General features: G+C 38.0%; 1 protein-coding gene across 5 annotated transcripts in view; it reads left to right on the forward strand.

Annotated features, from left to right (window-relative positions):
• Positions 1 to 22,630, forward strand: part of PDE8B (phosphodiesterase 8B) — a 77,281-nt gene that overhangs the window by 43,668 nt on the left and 10,983 nt on the right. For all 5 annotated transcript variants that reach the window (XM_054053793.1, XM_054053792.1, XM_054053789.1 and 2 more), the window contains 12 exons: positions 2,830 to 2,918; positions 6,194 to 6,272; positions 6,798 to 6,938; positions 8,379 to 8,467; positions 9,072 to 9,132; positions 13,951 to 14,002; positions 16,921 to 16,998; positions 17,793 to 17,869; positions 19,171 to 19,335; positions 20,116 to 20,161; positions 20,609 to 20,744; positions 22,022 to 22,220. In XM_054053793.1, the coding sequence (XP_053909768.1) occupies positions 2,830 to 2,918; positions 6,194 to 6,272; positions 6,798 to 6,938; positions 8,379 to 8,467; positions 9,072 to 9,132; positions 13,951 to 14,002; positions 16,921 to 16,998; positions 17,793 to 17,869; positions 19,171 to 19,335; positions 20,116 to 20,161; positions 20,609 to 20,744; positions 22,022 to 22,220 (1,212 nt within the window). The remainder of the gene's footprint in view (positions 1 to 2,829; positions 2,919 to 6,193; positions 6,273 to 6,797; positions 6,939 to 8,378; positions 8,468 to 9,071; positions 9,133 to 13,950; positions 14,003 to 16,920; positions 16,999 to 17,792; positions 17,870 to 19,170; positions 19,336 to 20,115; positions 20,162 to 20,608; positions 20,745 to 22,021; positions 22,221 to 22,630) is intronic.

Here is a 22,630-nt window from a genome sequence, read left to right on the forward strand (position 1 = left end):
CCAAAGAAATCTTTTCATCTTTTAGGGAGTATACACTTGCAAATAATCATATTTTTTTTCATGCAGTGAAAGCCGATTATTCAGCTTTAAAATGTTCTCTTGCCTTCATGTGTATTTACGTTAAAGTAGTATCTTTCTATGTTTATGTATAACTATAACGTACATTGTAAGTAGTCCTAAAGAAATCACTTTTCATTTCTGCTAATTAGATCCGTGGTGGCTGATGACTATCCAGATCTGGACCACCATGATCACTGAAAGATCTTATGAACAGAGAGAGACTTTGGAAGCCTTTTCTGTTAATTTTATATATTCTTTTGACGTTATCCATTATGCTGGCTTATTTCTGTTTTTTCATCCTCTTTGTCTATTTTATTACATCTTCTGATTTTTTTTCCCTGTATCATGAACGACTCTTGTGTTTGTATATTAATGGTGGTGTTAATGCAGTGCATTTATTTTGCTGATTTTTTATTTTCCTCTCAGCTTCATAAATCTAATAATGATGGCCTACTTAAGATGCACTAATTTAAATAAGTGATTTGGCTTCCCAACTGATTTTTAACTATGATTTAAAGTAGCAAACAGGACCTTAATGTTTGCAGTGACTCAGTTGCAATCTTGTCTTATATTTTGAACTTTACTTCTTTTCCTGAACAAATATTGATTCTCATTGACCAGCTAGTATGAAAGCTTTCTGATTTGCAACAAAATAAATTTTTAATATTTAACCTAGTACTTCTTGCTAAGAAAGAAGAATGATGCATTCCTACTAGCTGATAACTCTTGTGCTTTGTGCCAAGTTCTGTATAGGAATCCAATTGTAATGAAATAAAATGTAATTTAAGAGTATAAGTTAAGTCAAAACATACTGTATAAATACTAAACTTTTTTTAAAAAGGTTTTGTTCTGTGCCTTCTAATATTTGAGGATTAATACATCTCTGTCTTCGTGTACCTCATTTAAATGCACAGATTATAAGAAGGAAACATTTCCTGCTTTATTTCAGGTCCAAATTGATTTCTCAGTTTTAAATGAGACAGTGAATGAATTACCTTAGTACTAAAAACATAAACAAAGAGATTCCATGAATCTGCAGAATACTATACAACAGTTAAGAGCAGGTTTAGCACTTCAACAAGCTGCAATTCTTGATTCTTAGACAAAGGTTTGTGCTGAGATAGTTGATTTCTGTCAGTAAATGGCAGCAGAAAATCTAAATCTACAGTGCTGTAGAAGACGAGTTTGTTTGCAGGCAGGTTGTTATGCAAAAATGCAACATCATTTGCACCATTGCTTCTGCCAACTTGATGCTGCATCTTTTGGTTTCCCATGAATTCACTTAGTATACAAAGTGAGAGTTACAGAAATATTTTAAGATCTTAACGGTAAGGAGTGAAATAGGTCCATGTTAACAGTTATTTTTAATTTTACTTTTTTACATTTTGCTGGCAACTTGAGATTAAGCCGTTGTCCCTGCAACACAATTTTTCATACAGGAGAGAAGTGTAGATTTGTTAAAAGCTGATCTTGGCTCGTCAAAGGTTTGAGTGCCGCTTCTTGACTCTGCATTCAGCAGTCCTGTGAGAACTAGTAACGGGTTTGGGTTTTTTCTGTGAAAACTGGAATTGTATTTCTAAAGAAGTGACTTAGCTTTTCATAGCAGAATTTTACTAATGAGCAGTACACTTTAACTTTTAAGTCAGAGAATCTAATTCTCTTGTATCAACATAAAGTTTCTGATTTCAGCAGGACCAAGCACAAGACCTTTCAGTGTACTACCTTTGTCTAACAAAGAGGGGACATTTTCTCCCATCTCCTATCTTTGTTAACTCTTGTCAGCATGCTCCTTACTTTATATACTTTTCTGGACTTCTGAATTCACAGTGACAACTCAGCAGGATTATTTGTGGAGCAAAGTTACTTCATCTTCTGACCTTCAGCTGCAATTTTTGCTTGAAAACAAATGAAATGCCAAGTAGCTTTTTTTTCTTAACATTAATGTTTTATGTCTCTAAGGTGTTCCATTTCCATTCTGAATTAAGGATCGATGTTCATCATGAAACATCAAGGCAAAACTAGTTTTGTGTGAGACTGTGATTGGTTTTCGTTAGATATCTGTTTCTAACTGGCTTGCTAAATCCAAATGGGAAAACTCAAAGTTGAAATTTCAGCTTGTTTTTATACTTGCCATTATTGTCTTAAGAACTAAAAAGTGATTCATGGGGAAAAGATGATTACTGAATACAAAAGGTACAACTAGACGTTTTTATTTCTATGGAATCACAGAATCATTGAGATTGGAGTGGACCTCTGGAGGTCATCTTGCTCAACCTTCCCTGCTTAAGCAAGGCCACATAGAATAGGTTGCCCAGGGCCATATCCACACAACTTTTGAAGATCTCCAAGGATGGAGACTCCACAACATCCGTAGGCAACCTACGCCAGTGCTCAGTTACCCTTACAGTAAAAAAAAAAAAAAGTGTTTCTTGATGCTCAGAGGGAACCACCTGTGTTTACATTTGTGCCCGTTGCCTCTAGTCCTGTCACAGGGAACCTCTGGAAAGAGCCTGACTCTGTCTTCTTACACACTCTCTTCAGATGTTTACATACCTTGATGAGATCCCTCCTTGAGCCTTCTCTTCTCCAGGCTCAGCAGTCCTGGCTCTCTCAGCTTTTCCTCACAAGAGAGATATTTAATCACCTTTGTGGCCCTTTGCTGGACTCATCCCAGCTCTTTTTATAAGGTTAGAGTTTTAGATGCAAGAACAGAAATAACAGTTTAAAACCATTCCGATCTATTTCATGCGCTCTTGATTTGTCTTCCAGCAATTCATGGAGAATAGCAGCATAACTGCTTGTTACAATGAACTGGTTCAAATAGAACATGGGGAAGTGCGATCTCAGTTCAAATTACGGTATGTAGAAATGTAAGAAACTGCACACATCAACTGCTTGGTCTACATAAATGTATCAGGTTGTTTTGTGCTTCCTCCCAGCTTTGTATTTATGTGCTTTGTATCTGTATGCTAAACAACGTACTATACCCTTATTTGCTGCTTCTGTTATTTTGTAAAGGGCAAATTTAAGTGCCTTAGTAACTCGTACTCTGAGAAAGCTTGGTTGGTGTATGTTTCATTCACTGGTGGTAAAAATTATGGCTTTCCGTAATGCAATATGCAGTATATATCCTTTATTCTGATGCTAGCTTGTGTCTGACATGTCTTGAAGTGTCCATATAGAATGTGGCAATGTTTAAGCAGCATTTACTACCAGCATTACAGTCAGGGCAAGATCTTGTAGCAGAAATATGGCCGAATAATTACTTCAGCCCATTTTAATTGCAGAGACAGCATTTTAAAAATGCTGTCTTGTGTGTAAGGTTTATGGGCTGCAAATTTATTTGATGGTAAAACTTCAGGAAGTCATTCTTGGTCTCATGTGCATCAAATTTCGTATTTGATAGCTTGAGCTGAATGCAGGCTTGATCCAGCTCCCCTGAGTTTTTATTTTCTTGCCTGGACAACACTTGGCAGACTTAGAGCACTGTTCTTTTTAGTCTTAGTGAGAAATTAAATTACTTTCATTCCCTTACCACTTTTTCTTTAATGTAATTAATTTTATGTTAAATACAGGTACTCATACATGCATGTAAATATGTTTTCAATTCCACTATATGGGAAAAAAAAAAAAAAGACCCTGAGTCTGAGTGTTAAGCAGAGAAGGTATAGTTCCCAAGGTTTTATAAATTAATTTCAGTTCTATCTACAAAACATACTATCACCTCTCTACAGGTTTCAGTTTCTCTGTTTAAGAAGTAGATTTTTGTAAGTTTTTTTTTGCAAACTTATCCCAATAACTTCATGTTCAAGCGATTATGTATTTGTGCACGTAGAATGCAATTACAGTAAAATTTTCAGGGGAAAAAAAAAAGACAATTTTTTCTAGATATTTTCTAAAACTCAACAGGAAAATAAATGAAATTTTAGAAGTTATTTAGGTGTTATGGTGGTCCTGGCTTAGTTTGTTGTTCAGTTGTAAATGCAACATGAAATTAGTGACTTAGAAATTAAGAAATCATAGAGCAGAAATATCGGTCTAATATAAAGAGATTAAGCTGTCATTCATACATACATACATACAATTCTTGTACTTTATGTTTCTTTTCAAGAACAATATGCGAAGACAGTTTGAGCATCTCTGCATGAGTAATATCAATTATGAATGCAGATAATTAAAACTCCATTACGGGAAAAAGGATTTACATTGGCTAACATTTTTCTGCACACTTATTCATACCAATTACTAAAAAAATCTTAAAAAATATTAAAATTGGAAGGAAATTAAGTGTCCAGCAGCATTTCATCTACTGACAGTTCTTTCATCAGTATTGTTTTTGGAAACAGCAACATACCACCCATTTTACTCTCTTGAATGTAGTTACATAAACTGTGTGCCTACTTCCTTTTAATTTATTCTGTGTTGTCGTGTCTGCTGTATATTGATAATGCACATTATATATATTTATGTGCATGTATATATATTCATGTCACCTCTCAACATGACTGATTTGGGAATATTTAGCAGCATTGCAAAATACTGTGAACAGAATGGTGGTAATTTTTGGGGGTGGCTGCTACTACTGCCAGATGCAGTTCTGGAATAGCTAAGTAGTTCGAAGTGTTTGGTAGATGCAGGCCCAGTTGCTAGATCACATGAAAATACTAAAATTTGAATAGAGCAAACGTAGCTGTGTGTTTTCATGCCGAGTGTTTATGTAATGACATTTGTTAGCAGCTGGTGTACCAGACAGTCATCTATCTCTGAGATACATTAATTGTTTTACACAGCACAAAATCACAGTTTGAAGCTGGGTTGTACTGGTAGTCAATCACTTATAAACTTACATCAGGATCTCCTTTAATGTCTGAGGTGGAATACTGCTGTCATCTTCTGTATACAATACTTTTTTGTACAAATCTTTAACTGCTCAGCTGTATGTCTGTGATTCTGTGTATATTTCTTTGCTTATCCTCTTTGTCTTTGAGTTACTTACGTGATAAGCAAAACTAGCAATGTCATGTATTTCTTAACTTTCCAGTCAGTCATTAGTATTAATTCAAACTCCACTATGCAGCCTGGGAGCAAGATGTTCCTTTTAGGTAATAACTGTATGCAAGAATGTTTATGCATGGTGCATTTTATGCTTCCTGCAGTGAGAGGTACATGGAAGATAATTATGTCGTGTTTAGTTCAGATCAAAGATAAGTACCAATGTCTATCAAAACAACGATGTTTGGGTTGTTTCTTTTATTAAGCACTCTCCCTGTGTACGTATACATGTATGTGTACATATACATATATATACATGTATTTATACCTATATGTATATGTTCATGTATCTTCATGTATGTATATACATATATACCTCTACATACCTATATATACATATATACCTACACATATACTTATACCTATATGTATTTTTTCTTTCTAATCTTAGGGGCCTATGTTAATCTCATCCTGTGTAAATTAGTATTTAAGCAGTTTAAATTTTCTAGCAAGGAGATGAGACTTCTGTTTTCCTGCACTAGTTCAAGGCTAGTCCTGACAAAAAAAAGGGAAATTAAGATCAGTTTGGCTCTTAACAAAGATCAAGATGTATTGAAATTGTCACTGAATTATAACTTGAAAGCAAGAAAATTTATATTTTTCTTACTAGGACTTTGAGATGGCTTAAATTTGTCTCCTTTAATTATGCAGTATTGTAACTTCTTTGATAGTGCTGGTCTATTTGCTTGTATTTGTATTGAGAACATTGTATGTGACGATTTTCTGTGTTTTCTGTCTTTAACGATCTCAAAACATTCTCTTCTGATGTAACAGCCATTTTTTATTTGTACTGCTAATTCTTAGTTCCTGCTGTCTAGATCATGTTTGGAGAAAGAAATATATTAGATGCTGTAGTACTCATGACCAATTTTACAATGTGATCTGCAGTGAAAACCTGTTAACAGGGATATCTAAAGCTGAATTTCCTGAAGAAAAATCGTAATGGAGATAGTGACATAGTTTAGTCAGAACAACATGCTGCTTTGTGATTCATCTACCAATAAGTATAATATAAAAATGTATTTATAGTGAGCAAAATGTTCTAACAATAAAACTAATGTGAATCATTTGCTAATTTCAGGGCTTGTAACGCAGTGTTTACAGCATTAGACCATTGTCAGGAAGCTATAGAAATAACCAGTGAAGATCATGTCATTCAGGTAGGGGTGAAGAGGTTAACTATTTTGTAGAACTTGGAGAAAGGAAACTTAAAGAGATATTTGCCCTATAGTTTCTGTTCTATTTCAGTATTATAGTTCTGTTGTCCATTAAAAAGCCCTCTGCAATGAACTGCCTTATTTCTGGATGCTGCACATTCATGCCTGCTAAATTTCAAGCCTTTTCCTTCAGAATCTTTATTTAGATGATAATTTTGAGTAAAGTAAGGCTGTTTATGGTAAAAAGCGGCATGAAATCTGTAGCAGAACTAGATAACCTATACAGTAAAAAGTTTGTTCTCTTTCTGTGCCTTCTGATATCAATCTACATGTCGCTTTCTCTGTTCAGCTCCTTACTTCAATAAAATGCTTCACCATTGCATAGGATTTTTATATGAAAAATACCCAGTTGCAGGGTTGGGTCATTATGGCTTTAAATGCATAACATGTAACAATTTGGCTATATGTGAGTAATTATCCTTTAAGTATGTTCTTTCATATTATACTAAAGTACTTGTGTTTTGGCAGTATGTTAATCCAGCCTATGAACAGATGATGGGGTATCAGAAAGTAGAGCTTATTGGCAAGGAACTTACTGAACTACCAAAAAGCGATAAAAACTGCGCAGATCTTTTAGACACTATCAACACATTTATTAAAAAAGGAAAGGTAAGCAAACAAAATAAACTCATGCAAAATTGCTTTAGATTTCTGTTCTGCTTTATTTTTAATCCTCTATGTTTAGGAACACAAAATGTTTTTTTCATGAGTATGCATGTAAGACCAAAATCCTGCTTCTCAGATATCTCAGGAGGACAACGACAGCCCATGCCTCAGACAAATGACTACAGATTTCTTCAGCTTTGTTTTTAGGATCTGAGTGAACTCCTTTACCAATCTGTTGGCTTAAGATCAATGCAAAAACATTTTTGTGTTTCTGTTTTGCTTGGAGCCCATGGAGCTTTTATTAGTTGGAACATTATAGTTTGTCCTCCCATTACTCTCTCAGGTAGCTGTGTCATCCAACCAAAAGTTTTAACTGTTCTGTCATAACCACTGAGCCTTCTTTGACAGCCTGCTTTAAGCACCTTGTGGCATAATCAGCTTTGACCACAATGTATCAGCACCCAGTGGGATTTGTTTTTCTAACTATAGTTAGAATATCTACAGTGCACTTTGAATTCCTGCCATGGTGGTAATGAGCCACAAAAGCGATGACTGTTGCTGGCCACATGTTCCCCTAACACATGCAACACTCTCTCATCCCATCTCCCATGGGCTGTAGAAGTGCCTCTTACCCTTCCCTGTCTCACCTTCTTCTTCATTAACTGTGAGGAGTTCTTGAACCTTTAAGTCACTTCCAGCAATGATCTGAGCTTTGAGGGTCACTGCCTGGGGGTTACTTGCAGATTCACTGTGGTTTATTAACAGTACTTGCAGGTCACTCTTGCTTTGCTCCTCCTTATTTATAGAGGCTGCCCAGCTGCTAGCACTGCCTGCTCAAAGGCCGTGTATGGCTTCTGCATCCATCTACCTTTGTCTGTGATAGAGAAGATATCATCCACTCATTTTCCAGCTTCATATTGCTTGACAACTGGCAGCTTTCCATAGTCATGGGAAAGCAGCCATGGAGGGAGAATAGGCTATTGATTACCTGAGGTTAGCTGAAGGACATCTTCGAGTAAAGGGCTTCTGTAATTTAGCATACATATTGCTTGACAACTGGCAGCTTCAAAGGTGAGTGGGTCTTAGCTCAGAGTTTTCTTCTGCTCCTCCTAAGGGAGATAGTCTCTGGATGTGTTGCAGTCATTGCTGTTTATAGCAACACCTAGCAAGAATGTTTGTAACCCCTCAGAGTAGATGATTCCTAAAGTTAATTGTAAAAGTTTTATACGGTCTCACAAGAGAAACATATTTACACTGTCTTGTGTTAGCAAATATCTGTTAAAGGTGCTCTCTGTATTAAGAAATCTTACTCTATTTTTTAAAAAATATAACCATGAAATAATATGTAATTATTTAGTGTGTAAGTACTATGTAATAATAAATAAAGATTTCACTGCAAGCTGTATATTCTTAGATCCTGTCTCATTGTGTGTGTTTGCTTAGGAATGGCAAGGAGTTTACTATGCAAGAAGCAAATCAGGAGACAGTATCCGGCAGCATGTGAAGATAACACCTGTGATGGGTCAAGGAGGGTAATTAACTTGTCCAGAACGGAATTGCCTTCTGGTTTCTAGAGCCTCTTTTATGCTTTCTCCATTGGTTTGAGATGAACCTCCATGTACTGAGTAGCAGGGTGACAATACAACTGCTGACTTGAAGCAATGTGGTAACAATAAGTAAAGCTGAGAAGGTTATGTTCTTTGCTGGTGTTTGTCCATTTTGAGTTGTCATGATGGCTAAAAGAACTGTAAAGTCAGCTGATGTATACGTTCACGTTACTATGCATTTCTTTATAGAGGTATTCTACAGTATCCAAACTGCTAACCAGTCAGCTGGAAGGACTAATAGCTGGTTATTCCCCATGTTTGTATGTGCTTGCACCTTTGCAGTGTAGCATGGGCAGGTTGGCAAATTCTGCTTCCAGATGTGCAGGTGAATTCCTACAAGTGTAAAAGCATGAGGTGTCCTGGGACAAAACCATAGCTGTAACTCAGGAGCACTTGTTGCCCAGTTGTTGGGTTTGGTCTCTCATTTCATGAGGACATGAAGACCTCTGCTTTAGAAAAATGAATTGTTATCAGTTCATTTCTGGTTTTGCCATTTAATATGGTAACAAGTGATTATTTCTGTTGCTAGGAAAATAAGACACTTTGTGTCCCTCAAAAGGCTGCATAATACCAATGAAAGCAACAAACAGGTATAGTATTTCTTTCACATCATAATTCCCATCACTTTTAGTAAACTGGTATTTTTAGTTTAGAAATGTATATTTCACCAAGAGGATGTGATCTGTGTTGTCAATGAGATTCGCATTGGTTGTTAGAGCAATCAAGAAGACTTCAGCTTTTGCATGAGCTATCCTTCTTTTGCAGGACTGAGGAGTAGAGAAATAAAGGTTTTTGTTTGCTGGAGCAGGGATGTGACAGTTGAGTCCGTTATACTGTGGAGCAACATAGCCCATTGTCCAGAAGAAGTTCAGGGGCTTTTTTCTAGAGCTGCTCTTACCAACCTGATCTGGGGTACTTACGTCTAAATAATGACCCATGTTCAGCTGTCACAAGATTTGCCAATGTGTGGTTCTTGAATGAAGTGTAGCCTTCATGCAGAAGCTGAGACATTGCATGCTCATCAGAACATTTGTTGGGGGGGGGGGGTAATCCAAACTATAACCCAAGTAAACCAGCAGTAGCAGTTGACCCTAGTCTCTCCAGTCCAGCCACATATCCACCCAAGCAGGTCCCACGACAAAGCTGGTGGCATGGGTAGCTGTTTGCTGTCGTCTGCTCCTGGACCTCTCCCTCTGAAAGTGTTTGAAGCGACTGTATCACATGCTTTGTGCCTCAGGAGTACTCTTAGGTACATGCCCTGTAGAGTTAAGAAGTATGGACTTCTGTGAGCAAAGGAGTGAAATCTGTCTTTAGCCTGTGGTCTGTAGAGGTGAAATAGAATGTGAGGAGCTGAAGAAGTAGCTGGCCACTTTTTAGGCTGATGATGTGCTTGGGAAACATGGTATTTTTCCACATTCTTTACCAAAGGGGTTATGTATCTTGATTTGTTTAGGACTTTAATATGCTTTTATCCATGAGGTGGATAAAGGCACTTGTGTTTAAAATATATCTAGAAAGTCACTACTATTTCTAGTTGTTTCTTCTCAATATGACAATACTGAATATTAACACATTATTGGGAAACTTGTACTGTTGGAAGAAATTCATAGGTGGTCTTCTGTAAGATTTGGCTGTTGAAACCACTTCCCTTGTGCAAGTGTCTGTGGGGGCAGGTAATAACAAGTCAAGGGAGAACTCCACACAGCTTTTGGAAGAACATGGAAGGTCTGTCACTGAAAAACAAGGATCAAAAATATTTTAAACTGACCTCATCTTTGAAATAAAAAATGGATTTTAGCACTAGCAGCAAACTAACACTTAGAGTAGAAGGATATTTTAAAGTACTCAGGCTGTAGTACAGGAGTTTTGTAATAGAAGCAGAGCTAAAATTACATGGTTTTGGTTTTAATTCATTTTTTTAAACTCTTCATTGTTATTGTTTCATTTATAGCTGCTTTGATGTTGATTTGAAAGTGAGATATGTTTATGGGGCCGCCTAAACCAGTAAGCTTAAGAAACAAATTTTAGTTAGGGATTTGTGTCCAAGGCCACATTCATATTACCTGTAATACTGAAACTGCTGGGAAGCACCATCAATTCATTTTTTAGTGTTGATTCATTAGCAATTATTGGTAAATAAAGCACTAACACAATGAGCTATAGGTCTGGGGAGCTTTTACACGTTTGGTGTAAAGGGAATATGGCTTCAAAGGGTTCACCACAAGCGTAGAGGTGTACCACAAATGTTAGAGACCACAACTTAACAGAAAGCAAGCTCTTTAGAGACTTAAGGTCTATTGGGGAAAAAGCAAGGTGCACCCAATAGAACTATGTAATTATTCTGTTTCACTTCTGTGATGGAAATATCTCTTGCCTGTAGTAAAGCATCAGATTCTCTCTAATTGCATGGAAAATTCAAAGAGCCTGCATGAATTTTGAGGGTTTGAGTATGTTTTTTCGGATTAGCTTTTTTTTTTTTTCTTTTGATTTTAGATGGGCAGTGATGGTGATGTATAGGAATACCTATGTTATATTCATGACTTCTTAGAGTTATTTTTGAAGCAATACTAATGTGATAGTATCAATTCTGATCAACATTTAATCACTGTCATTTCCCTAAAATCCATGCTTGGATGCTTGCAGCAGTAGATCTCTTCTCTGCCCTAAAATAAATGAAGTATCCTTTCAAACCACAGGTAGTTCTTTTTTGGAAGGATAAAAGGAAACCAAACAAATTATTTATTTAGTTAAAGAGTAGTAAAAGCTGTCATGATTCAAACTTTGATGGAAATATCTGGTATTTTGCTGCATCAACATAATTGTAAATGGCTTGATCTCAGCATTCAGACACTGTATACTGACTTAGAAACACCATTACATTATTATGCATTGTTTCACCTTAAAAAATGTAGATGTGTTATTTGTCGCTATTAACAGCTTCTGTAAGGAATGTTGCAGTATGACAAGAAATCACTGTGTCAGAACCTTCATGGATTTCTGTGTGAGTTTCATCCCATACAAAAATTAAGCATGTTAGAATTACGCACAGAAAAAAGTGCATTTCAAACTTTATTAAGTATCCGTATGGTGAAGATTCATGAGTAAGGATTGACTTCCATGTGACTGTTGCCATGTGCTGAAGCTTACATAATGGTTAGTGCTGCCTTTGTCAATTTGAGATTAGGAGTTTACACATTCATAAATTTACCACAGAGGTGGTATTTCACCTCTTTAAGAACATATTGGCTCGAGACTGGCTGCGTAACTGCCCTTATAATCATAGAATCATAGAATAAGATTGGGAAAAATCCTCCAAGATTATCAAGTCCAACTGTCAAACCAACACCAACATGCTTACTCAACCATGTCCTAAAGTGCCACATCTACATGGTTTTTTAACACTTCCAGTAATAGAGATTCCACCACTTTCCTCAGCAGCCTATTCCTATGCTTTACCGCTCTTTCACTGAAGAATTTTTTTGCCTAATATCCAATCTAAACGTTCCCTAACACAACTTGAATCCGGTAACTGACCTTATGTATCTCTTTCAGGTCATGCTTGTAAAAGAGGGAAGAGAAGTATTCAAAACTGAAATGTGGCTTCATTTTTTTTTTTTTTAGTAGAACACTTAAAGAACTGTGCCAATGTTTGCTGCCAGTTGAGCAGTAGACAGAGATACATCCATGGGCTCTGAGAGAAGCTCCAGCTTGGGGCCAGAATGAGCAGTTCAGATGCATTGTGTCATTTCATGGTATCTCATGAGCTTTCTTAATCTTTCTCTCTTTGGAAACTAACTGAGAGTTCCAGTGTGATTACAAGAGAGATGTTTAAGCTTTTATAATCACTTTTCTGGAGAGAGTCTTTACTTATACTCTCTTGTACAAGATTAGTATGGACCATAAGGGCACAATTTCACCTTCCTTTTTTTCCTTTCCTTACTCAGTATAAAAAGCTACTCTTGAATTCTGGGGTATTTTTTCCCTTCCATTCTCTTCATTTTCCCTTTCACCCTTTTCCCCTCTCCTCTCTCCAATAATAGCAACAGGGAAAAAAACAATGGAAGGTCTGCAGGAATGATGGAAAAGATAATTTGTATGATTTCTTTCCTTTTTTTCCTGAATAATCCCTGTAGGGTCCCTGCAGCATGCACTGTCACGAATTATGTGGATGCTAAAAGCGCGTAAATGCAACCTTCCTGAACTCGACTTTTACTCACAGGTTGAAACCATGAATTTCTTGCTTCCATGCAATCTAGTGCTTTGCTATAGGAGGTGATGGATCTAGTCAGAGGAGCCAATCAACATAAATTAGATGACAGTATGACTGTCACTGATAGCACTGAACTCCCATATATGAATAATGTGTAAGTGTGGTCTCAAGCACTGAAGTTTATTCATTGGAAGTAGAGAGTACGTATACCTTCTCTAGTAAATACACAAAAAAGGTAATACATGACTTTTAGTCCTTTTTAGTGTGTCTTTTAGGTGTACCTATGTATGTCATGTGCTAGTTTTAGAGGGGAGACTTGAGGAACTGAAAGTTCTGTTCAGTTTTCCTATTAATACCAAAATACTTTCTTGTAACCACATAAGGAAAGAATGGGGTGAAGCAATTAGCAGATACTAAGCTGTCATGTTTTGGACAGATTGTGCTTTTGTTTCTGAGCAGGATGAAAAAGCAGAAGAATATTTAATCAGTGTTATTGTAGACTAACCAATAGGTGTAAACTTTAAGGTGATGGAAATATCTGATTTAATTTCTAAGAAAGATTGAAATATTTATTGGTGGACCTACCCAAGATGTTTCAGAATCACAAAAAATTAAGATTTTGTGTTTAGCTCTCATTCATGAGAATGATTAAAAATTACTAGGAAATAAAGTTCTGATGGATGAGAGCTACCTGTACCCTTCAGTTGCTGGAGAGTTGTTTCTGTAGCAGAGTTATTTGAGGTCCAGTTTATCACTGACCCATGAAAGGATGCATCCAAAATTAGCTTAAATAGCACTAAGAAAATTAGTTTAAAATTACTGTACAGAGGGGGGGAAATAATATTTTAGGATTTTTTTTCTTTTTTTGTTTTATTTCTTGAATCTTTGAGCTTCATATGCAATTTGCACTTAAAACACTAGCTAAAAAGTTAATGTCAGTTCTTTGGCAGACACAGGCTTTAAACAGGAACTTAGCACATAAAAGCACCGTGGTATCTGTGATTTCCTGCATTGCACATCTTTTCATATTATTTCTCTACATCTAATTACACCTAAAGAAGAGTCTTTACAAAACACTGGGTTTTTTCTGGTTTTTAGTAGTAAATGTTGGATAAGGATAGTGTTGAATACAGACCTTTTAAAACCTCTTTCTATTCATTTTCCTTATGTATATATTTTACCCGTGGTGCATCTTCAGCTCTACCAGAGTCACTGTGATGAGAAGAACACCGGAGATAATTCACAGTCAGGTTAGAATACTATTGTTTACCTCTTTATACCTGTGTGCTTGAGGTTGTGTCCAGTTGCATTGTTGGTATGAAATGTTGTCTTTGTTGAGCCGATGGTCAGAGCAGATGGACAGTGACGGGTGGCAGCTGCTCTGATTTTGCACCACAAATTGGATTCGTAACCATCATTAATAATTCAGTCCCCTGTGCAGAGCTCTTGCTGCACATTCAGAGTTTAGATGCATTGCTCTTTGTTGAATTAAAACAGTGTCTGATCCTGAAGATGGTGTACCTCAGCACTCCTTCCTATTTGACATTGATGTAGAACTGTGCTGATTTGTGCCAGCACACCTGTCCTAGTGTTCCCGAGTTCAGGACCTGTCAGCAGGCCGTTGGCTTGGCCCCGGCACAGGGCTAAAACAATTGCCTGTAGTGTCCAGGCTAGAGCTGGTCATGTCCAGCCAGTGGTGAGTTGTCGCAGTGTGTTTGTACAACCCTTGCCCTGTGTCTCAGGAAGATTTGCTTACTTGCAGAGAGGATGTTCAAGCTCTCAGTAATTTCTGCAGGTAGCTTTTGACTAAAGGTGTGGAGTATAATGGGATAATCTCCTCTTCCAACACTGCGCAGTGTTTGAAATAACCATTTTCTGTGAAAGAGGCACTAAAGGCCGGTTTTAAGCTTGTGATTCTAGTGATCTGAGCCAGATGCAGAACTGCTGTCTTACTCTGAGGGAATAGGTTCTTGTGCCTTTCTGGCACCTGAAGCCCTTCCTCTATGAAACAGTGGACAAAATCGCTGTGCAATGCTAGCCAGCTTCACGTGGGAAGAGGATACAACACACCAGGAGATGGGAAGGGCGGCTTGACACGCCTTACTTTTTCAAGTAGCATGAGGATGCATACAGGTGTTGAAGAGCTTTGTGATGCCAAATAATAATGGGCAGGGGCGAGAAGAGATAATAAACACTATTTGCTGCTCTTAGTACTGTTGCTGCAATCAGAACTGATACACCACGTGTTAACCTATTTGCTCCTGTGTACGTGTAATAAATGCAGTTTTCCTTTCTCACTGTTTCTTTCCTGCAAACAATAGGTGAGAATTACTGGTCAACATGTAGTTACTAGCTTATTAACATGTTATACAGATTATGGGAGGCATTTAGGTTTCCTTATAACTGCCACAGATTTCAGCAAGACTGGGAAGCCACATCCCATGAAGCCATGTTGATGACTGCAGTGCAGTGAAAACTGGTAACCTTAGTGTCACATGTATGTGGTGTAGGTTAACCTTCCCTGCAGTCCATGGTTGTGCTCCAAGAATAAATTCCTTGAGCCGTGGGCATATACTAGTATGTGATGAGGGAAGAAAACCAATCCATGTTTATCATGCTGTTTGTAATAGTGTGATTTGTGGCATTTCTAGATGGAGAGACATCCCACTCACCAGGTGAAGGAATTTTGTTTATTTAGGCATTTAAAATTTTCATATGAAATTGTAGCATGGCACAGAGTAGCTTTTATGCACTTATGACTCTCTAGGTGGCAGTAGCAAAGTTTTCAACTTGCTCGTTTGTTTTTAGTACAAGGAGAGTCGTCTTGTCTGCTACTGACGCTTACAGCTCATTTTATGTGTAAATGTTTGTTCCCACTCAAGGCCTTATGTTAAAATCCTCCAAATGTTAATGCAGGAAAGGGATTTGAAAGAGGAATCCTATAAAATAAAAAAAGAAAATAATTTAATGTGCATTGGTTATTCTCTGTTCTTAGCTGCTGACAGAGGAAAATGCCTTCAGTTTCTCCAGTCTGGTCTACAACAAAATAAAAAGGCCCAAGCTGTCTTGTAAATTTGTGGTAAAGAAAATTGTATTTCAGTCATTTTGCAGATGGATGTATGTTCAGTCCTGGAGAATTGTATACTAACATGTTTGCTAAAAACAGACTGCATATATTCTTGTAATACAGTTACACCAATCGGTCCTTGTGTTGAGAATATCAGTTGTATGACATTTATTATTCTTTATATGGTGGTTATCTCTTTTTTAAAGCTGCTGGGATCTCTGATCTTTGAGTGGTGTTTCAGGTACTCTGGGAACAGGTATTACAGAGAGTCTTGCAGAGAGGTGCATAGGTGCATGGTTGCTGTTTTTTAAACATCATGGAGAGTGCAGGCTGTAATGTTTTGGAGGAAAATAAAATTATAAAATTTTACCAAGTCTTTTTTTTTTTATTTTTTGGGTTTTTTTTTTCTTTGAGGCTCTCTTCATCTAGCTGTTGCATTTGTCTGAATGTGATAATTTCTCTTGATTTAGCAAATGATAATTTCAAGAATGACAGCTTGGAGCATGGTTAATTTTCACAGAAGCCTAATTGCGTGTTTATAGTCATCCTCTGCATGTTGGATTTTTCTTAAAACGGGGTACAAACAATTATTGCAATTAAAAGTATAAGCTCGCTGAGTCTGAATTGTGTTTGGGCTGGAAGAGTATAGACTGAGACAGGATCTTTCTCACTTGGCTAAATTTCTAGGCAGTTAAACTCAGGCTTGTTCAGTGGCCAGTGGCGAGCAAAAGGGACTTGCAGGAGGGGTTCAATCCACCTGTCTGAGACACCTCTTCTAAAGTAGAAACGTTGACAACTGCCTTAGACAAAGACAGCCTAAAAGACTGCTGCTTTTAGGCAGCTTAAGTTACATGAAGTGACTCCTCTTTTCCATAAGGTGTCTTGACATCTTTGCAAAACAACTTTCCAGGTAACTTCAGACAAGTTACTGTAAATTGATAGACACCGAGTCCCTTGTTCTGATGTGTGGATATTACAATACTTCCCCACTTATGTGGTATCATTAAGATAGTTTAATTAAATGTTCAGCATTTTAGATGCAGGAGACTCTGCTGAGATCTTACTTGATGCATTTTTAAAGCTTTTGTTTTGTATTTACAGAATCCCATTCATTTAAATACAAGAACAGAAGGAAAGACTCAACCTATATTAAGTCAATAACATCTCAGTGTAGCGATGGTAAGTCAACTGTTAAGAATGATATTATAAATAAAGAGCAGACTTGCCCTAGGTAATGAAATATAGAATGAAAGAGGAACCAGACAGATTCACTGCTGATTAAACAGAGATTACTCCATTTTTTTGTAACTGCTGTAAAATTTCTTTATTCTGATTCACAAAGCAGTGCCCCAGCATGAGTACCAGCATCACTTTACAGTGCATGCAGCATGCTGTGCCTTCACAGAAAGGAGGAGTGCCTTTGCCGTGGCACGGGGGCAGTCTGCTTGAGAGCGGTACTTCTGCTCCTGATCCTATTTGTGACCACTTGCTGTGGCTGGGATGGTGGTGGTAGAGATTTCTTTTTGCCCTGGTACGTACTGAAGGAAGCACAGCTTATGGGGAGTGGGAATAGGTTTCATTAGAGAAGTTGTGTCACGTAAAGATGAGGAACATAGACACACATACTCTCACAGAAGCTATTTCTGACAGTGATGTGTTGCAAACAAAGAGTGGCAGGTTCTGGGCCTGAAGTATATAATACAGCTTAAGTATAGGTTCATTTCACTATAGCTGAAGTGACGGACGGACAGAAAAACTGACAGCAGAAGTGAAGGATGGCTGCAAAGGAGGTGGGCAACAATGCAGGAAATTAAACAGTAAAGCAAGAACATGCAGGACGGGAGATGCAGAAGAAATGGGAGATGAGACTGGATTCTGTCATGCTGTTTCCCAGTGACAGCCTTCTGCACTCTTTAAATTCTGTCATCTGATTTACACTCTCTGGCATGTAATGGTGCTCTCTTTAATGGCAGCTCCAAGTGTACAGTCCCGACGGTACTCTTCTATGGCAAGGATCCACTCAATGACAATAGAAGCTCCTATCACAAAGGTGAGTCCTGAGCCTTGCTTTTTCCACAACAAATTTGGGGTTGCTGTCATAGGGAAGTATGTAGTTTGTGGCAGGACAGACAGAGGTTTTCTGCACCTCCTATTTAATAAAATAATTCCATTTTTTTGCCTTATCACTTTCTGCATCTCATTGCAAATCCTAGTCATTAAGAAGATTGCTAAAAAAGGAAATTATCATATTTAATAAAGTAATTACTTTTTTTTTGCCTTATCACTTTCTGCATCTCATTCCAAATCCTAGCCATAAAGAACATTGCTAAAAAAGGGGAAAGGTTGTCCGTACTGCTTCTGCCAGGAGGAGGATCCTGCTGTGTTGGGCCATGCATGTGTATGAGGGCGTGTGCTACCTGTTTCATCTTTGCTTTTAACATTGATGTTTATAAGACAGCATGCAGAGGAGGGAGCACCTGCATCATATTCTGTCCCCCAACTTTATTGCCATCTTTTCTTCACTATAAATGTTACACAAACTCTTCTGTCACAAACCACCTGCACAACTCCTTGTCCTGGACATCTGTGTGCCTGCCATCTCCCACTTTCTAACTTTTTTTTACCATTTCCCATCTTCACTTCCTGGCATCAAGCTCTTTACTTCCCAGGACCAAGTGCCTGGTAGAGCAGCTGACTCTTTTCCTTCTCCCCAAGCATGCCTGCCGGGAGGTCTGTAGTTCCCAACAGCAGCTTCTCAATGCTGGAGAAGACAGCGCTGGGGATTTCTCCCTCTTAGTCTTGTCACTGCCAGGAGCAGTCATTTGTGCTGCTGTATCATTGCTGCATTCCCAGATTGCAGCTGAGAGACAAGCTGGGAGGCAAAGAGCCATCTTCTCCCTTAACCACAGCTCAGCCATTGCTGCTCTCTGCTCTTCATTATCACATTGAGAAAATTAAGGCTTTACATCCAATACCAGGATATGAGAGTCGCATGCAGGAGTTTATTTGCTTTTTTCCTTTGGGGATTGAATGATTACTTCAATCCTGGGCAGCCCTGGCTATGCTGCAGGACTGGGACATGGCTAATTTTTGGTCTACCCACCTGCAACTGTTTCAGATATTTCACACCCTTTTGCTTTTTCTTCCCAGGAGTTTGGCAGTTATAAATAACAGATGGATACCAGGGAATCAGAGCACAAATTTACATTTTCAGAGTTGTACTTAAAGAGCTGAAGGGAATTACATAGCATTTGTGAAATGGGAAGTAGCACTAATCAAGCCAAGAACAAAAATTTTGTAATAAGAAAGGACAAAAGCGCCCTTCACTCTTCCTCCTTAATCTCCTTTCAGGTTATTAACATAATTAATGCTGCCCAGGAAAACAGCCCTATCACAGTAGCAGAGGCCTTGGACAGAGTTCTGGAAATCCTGCGAACAACAGAACTTTACTCCCCTCAGTTAGGCACCAAAGATGGAGATCCTCACACCAGTGATCTTGTTGGAGCTCTCATGACTGTGAGTAGAATCAGTGAAGATGAAATTACTGCCACCATTGTCTTACATTAAAGTAGGCATTAAAGTAGGATGCAAAAATTTCACAAGTAACAGGAAAGGGACTCAAAATTCTTCATCATTTCACTTATTTTGGCCTCTCTACTAACAGTAGGCAACAAGATGTAGGAAGATATGGCCACGTCTCGGTTCATTGGGTGCATTCATCTTCATACACAGTGAATATGGTTACCACTAGAAACTGTATCATCCAATCTGATTTGTCTCGAGGAGATGCTTTTTAGACACTCTAGAAGCTTAAATGGAGTTAGAGGGATTGCCCTACAGCTGGTCAAGTCTCAGAGTGAGGTTACTTCAATCGAGTTCTGAGTTTGTCCTGTAACAGCAGCAACATTGGCTGCCAGAGACAGACCACATAGATTTCATCATGGTTTACCTCATTTTTTATTGTACACTGAGCTAACTCTCTCCAAAATAATAGAAAGAAAATGAAAAATAAATTATAGTTGTTACTTTGAGTGATGAAGCCCTGCAGGTGCCATTCAAATGATCAAGCAGAGCAATATACTGTATAGTTAATATTATCATTTGAAGATCTCATACTGTATCCTTTCATATCTGTTTAGAAATACTAAAACAAGGATGGTTCTTGCGGTGCTACAATAGGAGCAGTGCTTTTAGTACCCAGGAATGGCACCTAAAGAAAATGCGCATGTAGTGTTTTTGCATTTAATGATGCGTGGTTACTCTGCCTAAAACTTAATGATAAATTTGCTTTTTCAGGATGGTTTAAGAAGACTGTCAGGAAATGAGTACGTGTTTTCTAAGAGTAAGCCACCATTTTAAACCTCCCTTTGCATATGTGACTTCTTTTGTAGATGCTAATGTCACAGAGCTCCAAGATAAGTTGCAGTGTGATGTCTGTCTTTGGAAATGGTTGTCTAAATGACTGCAGAACCAGTGCTAGACTGCCACCATTTTGGAGTTGAAGCGCGTTCAAATAATTAAAATAATACATTTCAAAATGTAGAAAGTCAAACTAGGAAAAAACTAAATTTTCACTTAAACAAATGTTCACTGATCATTTCGGTTTATGTCCAAATAATCTGTAATAATATAAACCATATATAATATATGCTTTTACAGACTTTTTCTTCCATGTAAGGAAAGGAGTTGTTTTTCTTGACAAAGGGTTGTTTTCTAAATGGAATTCTGTGTATGGGGAGGGGAGGAAATAATCCAGGAATGGTATAATTCCCAAATTCCGTTTCAACAGATACAAACCTGAGCCATAGTCACCTTTCAGTGCCAAACACCGTAAATGATGTTCCACCTTGTATCGTACAGCTCCTAGATAATGAGGAAAGCTGGGACTTCAATATTTTTGAGTTGGAGGCTGTTACAAATAAAAGGTACTGGACTACTTTCCCTGAGTCCCCACAAAAAGCTTGTTAAGGAGCTGTAGCAGAAGGCTTTTTGCTCTGGAAAAACTGAAGCAAGAAACGTGTGTGTGTGTGTGTGTGTGTGTGTGTGTGTGTGTCTCTGTGTGTGTGTGTGTGTGTCTGTGTGTGTGTGTGTCTGTGTGTGTGTGTGTGTCTCTGTGTGTGTGTGTGTGTCTGTGTCTGTGTCTGTGTCTCTCCATACAGCTTGTACCTTGCTTGGCTTACATCCACTCTGTCCAGGTGACACTACCTTGTGTTGTTACGTGCTAGATGTCCCACAGATACTCCTTTTTGCTGCTGATGTGCAATTGGTTGTGCTGGAAAAAGCAAGCCTTTCCTCTCCCTCTTTTAAATCAGCCTATGATTTAGGAGGCTCTGAGGCAACTGTGTCTTTTGATTATAGGGATACAAAACTGGGATGGAAGGTAAAGCAGTAATAGGACCAAGAGCCTGAGGTCACTGCTGGTAGGAGTCAGGACATGCCACTTCTGTTTAGTCCAGCCCACACCACTTGAAGCAAAAAAGTAACAGGCTTCTGCTTGAGAGTTTGGAAGTTCAGTTTTAGACATTAATCCCCCCGACACACACATAGTTTTCTGCTGCCTGTAAGCATTTGGAATCCAAGGTGGGGGAGAGGAGGTACTGATGGCAGATTGCTGCCTCAGTGCTAGAAAGTGATCAAGTCCTCCTAAAGCTATAAGAGTTCATATGAAATAGTAACCTGATCCTAAGAACTGTTCCAAGAAACATCAATATACATTGCCAACTTCATATAGTCAGGAAGTAGAAATCTGGACCTCCTGAAGTCACAGGATTATTTGAAACAGTAATATTTGATTGGTTTTGTCTTAGGGCTTGTTAGAATTTAGGATGTGCTGATGTCATGTTTCAAGTCTGCTTTTTCTCCTTGACAAAAAAAAAAAATAAAGATTTTTTCATTGATTGTTAGAGATTAAAAACACCTGAGCTTCTAAGAATTTTTTTATGAAGCCTCAAAAACTGGTGAAATTCTAGTGGAACTGCACCAAGTTGTATTAAAATGATATCTGAAAGGATGGTAGATGTAATAATTTGTAACAGTGACCAGGCTTTCGAGAGGTTCTAGATGGGCAATTTAAAATGTCTGATATTCCCACATGCACATTACTTTCAAGGTTTTGTTGTTTTCCTTGTCAAAACCATCAGTCTTTAAAACATCAGAAGTTCCTATTTTACAGCAGTACACTTTTTTTCCTATTGTTTTTCAGGCCATTAGTGTATTTGGGCTTAAAAGTTTTTGCCCGATTTGGGGTTTCTGAGTTTTTAAACTGTTCAGAAGGAACACTGCGAGCATGGCTGCAGGTGATTGAAGCCAACTACCACTCTTCCAATTCATACCACAACTCTACACACGCAGCGGATGTTCTGCATGCTACTGCCTTCTTTCTTGGGAGTGAGAGAGTAAAGGTATAACTATTACCTGAGAGTCCTCTGGGCTAGGATTTCAATGTTTGTCAATTTATTTGTCTCATTCAGAAGTCAGATGTATACTTAAATAATGGTCCTGGCTTCATGAACTGGCTTCCTGCAGGCCCACAAAGTTTCTCTAAAGTCCATTTAAATGAGTAAAGAATTTACCTTTTTAAGTAGCAACAACGGGGGGGGGAGGGAGAACATGGCTCTTTTCTCTTTCTTGGTAACTGGTTGTTAGTAACAGCTCTTAATAAAGTTTTGCAAAAGTTTTGGAGAGGGAAGTGCTGGTCCCTTCTCCCAGGTATACAGTGAGAGGATGCATGGGAATAGTTCAGAGCTGCACCTAGCGGGGGGTTGTACTGGTCATCGGGAAGCATTTCTTTACCAAGAAGAGTTGTCAAATA

This window comes from Cuculus canorus, chromosome Z, assembly GCF_017976375.1.
Source record: "Cuculus canorus isolate bCucCan1 chromosome Z, bCucCan1.pri, whole genome shotgun sequence".
Classification (NCBI taxonomy): domain Eukaryota; kingdom Metazoa; phylum Chordata; class Aves; order Cuculiformes; family Cuculidae; genus Cuculus; species Cuculus canorus.